Source organism: Anoplophora glabripennis, unplaced genomic scaffold (genome assembly GCF_000390285.2).
Source record: "Anoplophora glabripennis isolate ALB-LARVAE unplaced genomic scaffold, Agla_2.0 scaffold168, whole genome shotgun sequence".
Lineage (NCBI taxonomy): Eukaryota > Metazoa > Arthropoda > Insecta > Coleoptera > Cerambycidae > Anoplophora > Anoplophora glabripennis.
The window spans coordinates 825,438-831,905 of NW_019416458.1; the positions used below are offsets into that span (position 1 = coordinate 825,438).

The 6,468-nt window shown below is 32.6% G+C and overlaps 2 protein-coding genes across 2 annotated transcripts in view; both read right to left on the reverse strand.

Moving 5' to 3' along the window:
- Window positions 1-77: 77 nt before the first annotated feature.
- LOC108907265 (EKC/KEOPS complex subunit TPRKB) lies at window positions 78-778 on the reverse strand. The gene is made up of 2 exons (XM_018710870.2): window positions 673-778; window positions 78-615 (listed from the first exon to the last, which is right to left on the reverse strand). The coding sequence occupies exon 2, from the start codon at window positions 611-613 to the stop codon at window positions 104-106; it is 510 nt and encodes a 169-aa protein (XP_018566386.1). The 5' UTR covers window positions 614-615; window positions 673-778; the 3' UTR covers window positions 78-103.
- Window positions 779-4,553: 3,775 nt separating this feature from the next.
- LOC108907263 (activating signal cointegrator 1 complex subunit 1-like) overlaps window positions 4,554-6,468 on the reverse strand; it is a 7,317-nt gene continuing 5,402 nt past the window's right edge. The window contains exon 2 of the mRNA XM_018710868.1: window positions 4,554-5,699. Within this exon, the coding sequence (XP_018566384.1) occupies window positions 4,560-5,654 (1,095 nt within the window). The 5' untranslated portion in view covers window positions 5,655-5,699 and the 3' untranslated portion in view covers window positions 4,554-4,559. The remainder of the gene's footprint in view (window positions 5,700-6,468) is intronic.

Below are 6,468 nucleotides of genomic sequence, written 5' to 3' on the forward strand. Positions count from 1 at the left end.
ACTATCATTTCTGACCAAACTTGAATTATACAGATCAATTGAAAAATGGTAAATATAAAACAACATTCAAAAAAGGATGAAATAAGGAATCGGAGCAAGTTTTTTAATGAGACAAGAAATCTTTAGTAGCTATTCTACTAACAATAGAATCGACAAAGGGAACATTTAGAGTTTCTTTTTCACTAATTTTGTACACTTTCTTAATTTCATTCATATCACTAAAGCTTCTCAAATTTGACAATTCAACTTCTTCGCCATCGATTGCATTATAAATACTTTCATCTTCACCATCATCACCATCAGCAAGAGTCACGACCAACAAATTTTCATCATCATCACCGACACTAAACGTTTGCAAGCTTTTAGTGATATGTTTCGAGATAGACAGATTGAATAAGATTTCGGTGAAAATGGTTTTTGTTGTAAGTTTCTCTGCCGTAAGAGCCTTATTGGCAGCAACAACTACTTGAAACGGGTCGTATATGAGAGAAGGTTTTATTATACAACACTTTAATTGGCCTTTTGTTAATTTGCGTTTTAAATCCTTCATATTTTTTACTTTTTGATACAGCCTGATTTCTAACTGTGCTTTAGTGGAATAATCTAAGTCCATAACTACAAAATATGTTTTTTTAAGTACTTAATAAATACACACAAAACTGTAATGCTTACTTGTATATATCTGTAAAATTTAAATCAAAATATTTTCATTTTCAAATGTCTTAAAAGTTAGGTTATGAAAGCTTTACTTCCGATCAGTGTTGCCAGATGGAAATTTCTGTCAACAGTAGGAATGTAGCCAAAAAAACAGGAGATTTCTTTTTTCGACAGGAGATTTTAATAAATATATTTTTTAATAGAGGAACACAAGTACATGCACAAAATATAGCAAAATATATAAATGTAGGAGTTTGTTTAATAGTTTTCAATTACATCAATACGTCACGTGATTTGACAACAGTCAATTGTCAAAATGATAAATCCCGGAATCCCGCTGAAGTAAACGAACTCGCCTTCTATTCTGTTAGGCCTAGTTCATATAAACGCGAATTGCGGATTTAAAATTTAATGTACATGAACTGGGCTACAGAAAATATAACAGAACTGAAAATATTGACAAGTGACGAATACAGTGCCGTTAGAGAACAGTGTCGTACTAAAATATTCTTATTCTGGGGAAAATTAGTATAATCAACAGAAGATTTCATAGAGAAACCAGAAGAATATACATTGGAATTAAAAACAGGAGATCTCATAGTGAAAACAGTAGAACAGGAGAGTGAGAGTGAAAACAGGAGATCTGGTAACACTGCTTCCGATCTTCTTCTTCTAAAAGTTCGCTATTACATCGAGATCAAATGTTCACAAATTAATCTTTGTATAAGCAAGTAGAGATGGGCTAAACTGCTCTTTTTGCGGAGCAGTGACACTTGCTACTGCTCCGGCAACAGAGCAGTGACAAATAGCTGCGATTTTTCGGAACAGCTCCTGGTAGCGCGCGCATACATTCCTACCGTGATATTGTTCCCTTATTTCCGCGTCAGAGTTCATAAATCGACACCTGTAGTGCTTAATAGCGGCTAGCGTTAGGGATACTTTCGTTATGCGCTGTTTTTCAAGCATGTCATGTGCCAACTTTCGTAGATTTAGCTCAATTTGGTATTTCGCTTTCGCATTATTTATTTGAATTTGATATAGCGTCGTGACCCGTTATTTTGTCCTAAATTACTACTAATAAATTTTTATTACAAATAAAATTGGAAATGGATAAACGAAGAAAATCTTTCCTGTGGAATTTATTTTTACCAACGCATGAAAGTAAACCTTGTTGTAATACATATATGCAAGCAAAATATTTGTTATAAATCTTCAATCACCAATTTAAAAAGACACATAGAACGACGACATCATACAGTGAGTACAGTGCCAGATATTCAAAATTTTTCCGCGAGTGCAACAAAAACAAATGAACAGTCGCATGTTTTTTGCTGTCTATGTGATTTTGTAAACAAAAACTGTTAAAATATTTGTAGCGCAGCAACCAGCAATACACGCATTGCTCTATATAGTCGCTGAAATACAATGTCTTTAAATCAAACACGACTGTACTGAGACTGTATTGTGTTTAGTGTGTGACACTGTGACTAATACAAGCGCAGATCGCAACGGCTGAGCGAGAATCTGCTCTGCTGTGGCCGGCACGCCTGAGCGCTAGTAAATTGCACTTTGAAGTAAACGCTCCGAAAAATTACCGCTTCTTTTGTCGCAGCGGAACAGTCAGCTCCAGTGACAACTGCGGAACAGTGCCAAAGTAGCAGACAATGAAAGAGCAACACATCTCTATAAGCAAGTTCAGCATTAACTCTAGACGCTCTAGATGTATTTTGTTCTTTTTTTATTGTAAGAGATGAAAAGACAAAGAGAAATATCTAGAGCATCTGGATGTCAATACCGAACACACATAAGGCAATTATGTGAAAATATTTTTAATAGTTGCACAGAAATATAGTTTTAAAATTAATGTAAGGTTACTTCAAATTATGAAAAATGGTATAAAATAATTAAAAAAAATAGACACTTGCCTAGTTCATTTTTTGTCTACAGCTATTCTGCTTCTTCCTGTCCCTAGATCATATATTTAAGATTGATCAAAACCTCCGTCTGATTTTGTGAACCAAAGACCTCAGAATGACTAGACAAGTAATTCCCTATGCATTGCAAAGGAATTGTTTTGATTTTCCACAACTTGAGACATCCTGCTATTAAACAAGGATGAAGATAGTTCTTTGTTTACTAAGGAACTCTTAACCAGTGGCGTGTGTGTTAAAAAGGGTGATACATTTTAATATTTGTCTAATTTATATATACCTACCGATTTCACACCTAATTTGGTGTTAAAATAATGTTAATGACTTCTTTTTTAAATAAATAGAACCATGTTTGTTTTACTCCATAACACCACTTACTGCCGAAAAAAAGTAATACTAGTTACAACAATCTTTATTTTCTCAGTAACAATATACATCAATATGTTAAATAATACTAATTAATAAAAGTTTTTACCAGTTCAAATAGGAATCACAAAGTTACAGTTACAGTTGCATATAGTATGGTAGCTATACTATACTTGTATACAATAATATGCATATCAAGTAGGACAATTAAGTGATAAATGAAAGAGAAATAGTAAATGGGGTTATTACACATATTTTTAAGTTTAAATTCTTAAAACAGATTTATTGGTTCTAATTTGTTATGGTGACAATTGCTACAAAGTGATCCCGAATTATGTGCAAAAAATTGTTTATACAATTTTAATAGGGGTCCTATATTTTGACTAAACGAACTTGGGAACTCAGGAACTGCTGTGTCCTTAAGATAAACTCGGCCACCAAATCTTATTAAGAAATCACTTGATGTAAAGTGATCTGAACATACAACATTATCTTTAGGACTATTTTCCTTTCCTATGCAGCTCAAAATGCGAGAGAGCCAAACGTCTCGGCGTTCAACATTCGAAGGAATCCTAAAATCAAATTACCTAGGTATATTTCCTTTTAAATAATGTTGCCTTTGCAATTCATGTTATTTTTTATTTAACCGTAACACACAATTCAAGTTTTAAAAAAATATTTTATATTTTCAATATTATTGCACTGAAAAATTTCTATTTCAAATTTTGTTTTAAACTACCGTCTGTTATCTGTTACGCCCATGGTAAATCTACCTACCTGTGAAAAGAGCGATTGCCTCCACTTTTAAAGCGAAATCTACATATAACACAATATTTTCCCATTGTCTATTCACAAAAACAATAAATTCTGCCAAAGAAACTAATAATCCACGGTAAACACAACGTTAAACTCAGTAAGCACGCAAAGAATTAATGGCGGCCGACAGTCGTAAACAATAATAAACATCTAGCATAGAGCAGGTACTGCGCGCGCACCTTACCACATGTCTTTAGCCAATAGGAGGCTGAGTTCTCAAAATATTTACAGCAGAACAAAACAAACCAAGACAATGCACTGTCTATTCTTTCTGAGGTCGTTGTTGTGAACCACATACTTCTATCCATACATATAGAAGTATGTGTTGTGAACCTACAGCGCGCCACCTATTAATATGCAATAAAACCAATTTGGTCTATCTAAGGTAAACCTTGTCATTTTAAACATGTTTTATTTTTAAACATTATTTGATATTTAGGAAAGTTTATTAAAGTATCTTAAAATTTAAATTTAGAATTTATCATTATTAGCTTTGCCTTATGTTTCCCCTAGATTAGAATTTATTTACTCTAAACTAAAAAATACTGAAATAAGGGAATAGGGAACATCCAAAATTCAAAATAACAAAATAGAACACAAAGCAAATAAAATATAATGATATTGTGCCTTCAACTATAACAAGCAGTAACTTGTATTGGTTCGTAGTAAAACTAAAATGTGTTAACCATTAATTCTGTATAAACTGTCTATTAAAAAAAAATAAACTGATTAGGAAAAAAATATTGACCAAAACGCAAAATTTTGTAATTATGAAAAAAAACAATTTATTTATAGGTTTATTATCATAGCAGGTTCATAATAATTATCTTCCCCAGTGGTAAATCTAACAGATAAGTGAATATTACTAAAATCTACAGATCCAAAACAATAATTCCGAAATTGTGCTAATATCTGTCTCGCATCAAAAGTTTCAGGTTTTTCATCTGCATTTCTGAATCTAGTGTTCATCAGCGTTACATGCAGTTTAACTCTATCATACTGCCTCCTTGCCAAACCAGACTTGTAATAGTATTCCGCTATCTTATCGGCAATTTCTTGCAACTTTTCTCTTTGACTGCTGTCGGCCATTTCAACAATACCATAAAGGACGTTAACTTCCGAAGGATCGTCGTTCATAATTTCAAGCCCCTGTAGGGCAATTTTGAGTTTTTCATTTTTATTAAAATAAGTAGAAATTATTTCATCATAACACTGTTGCAACACCTCTTTGGCGGCTTTAATTTCTTCATCGTCCACCAACGTTAGGGTACAAATAGTCAAGTGCAACTTTTCAGGTTTCTGAAAAATTGACGGCGTTACCCCTTTAGGAGGTTGGCGAAGTATCCTGTCTTGAAACTCCATTAATTTCTCCTTTACTTTATCCGAAACCATGGGTATCGAAACAAAATGACTAATCGGTAGCTTATCCTTTTGCTTCATGACGATCATAGATAACTGAGTTCGAGCCGAGGCCACGTTTCTCTCAGTGTCTCCCGTGATTTTAACTTCGCCTTTTTCATTAAGTTTAGGTACTTTTATTAACGTGTTTGTACTTCTTTGCAAACCCTTCAATCTAACACCTTTTGCGCCGATTACATAAGACAGTAAGGAAGAGGGCACATAAAATGAAGACATAAATTTGCCGGACTTTGTTAAATTTATATCGTAGCTGTCTTCAATGTCGCCGCAATCTAGTAAGCCTTCTTCGTTATCGTCGTAAGATTTTAGATGGGGTTGTTGGTAACCGTTGGCTTCATCCTCATTTAACACTACGGACATCCAGTATATATTGTTTTTCATTTTCAGAGGCATTACGTTGATCTGAATGGGTCCTTTGGTAGTAAAGAAATCTGGAAACTGTTTTCTTGTCGTTCCTGCGTGCATGTTGGCAATTTTTTAAAAATAAACAATGCACGGTTGTATTGGTGTCTAAAAATGAGACTTGAATATACTAACACTACACTACACTATAAACAGGGCCCGAGAACTTATACTTGAAAATATGGGGACACTGGGAACCACGTGACTTGAGATGGATATACAAGTTGGGGAAAGAGTCTATAGATGTCGCCACAAAGATTTTGTAGAATAAATTTTGACAATTGTAATTATGAATCATTTCATGTCATTCTTATTGCTGATGTTTATTGTTGGTTAGGTTTGGCGAGTGTTGGTGTGTGTTTTATTTGTGTTTTTAGTGTGTTTTATTAGATATTTCATTCACATTTATTTATATAACATAATAATGTCTGATCATCATATAATCACATTTTTTTATTAATAATAAAATGTTTTGTTTTTTTGTTTTCTTTAATAAAAAATGTGATCAGAGGTAGGTAGTTTTTTTTATGGATATCAACACAACGAAAAATTTAAAGTTGCATAATAAATCTCTATTACAAGAATTAATCAAAGATTGGTTTAGTAAAATTATTTACTTGTAATATTTTTTTATTCACCGTGAAAGCTAATACAATATAGAAAGCACTGAAACTCTATAATCATTTTCACTCTTTTTTTTCAAAATATGTACTGAAATTTGAAATTTTTTCAACAAACATTTTAAAAAGTTACAGTATCAAAATTATTTCTTATTTTAAGTAGGAAGACTATTAGAGCATTTAAAAGTGTCTTTAATGCTTGAGTGATTTTAATGCTTTTTATCAAATGTACTTATTTTCTCATGGTGACAAAAAAA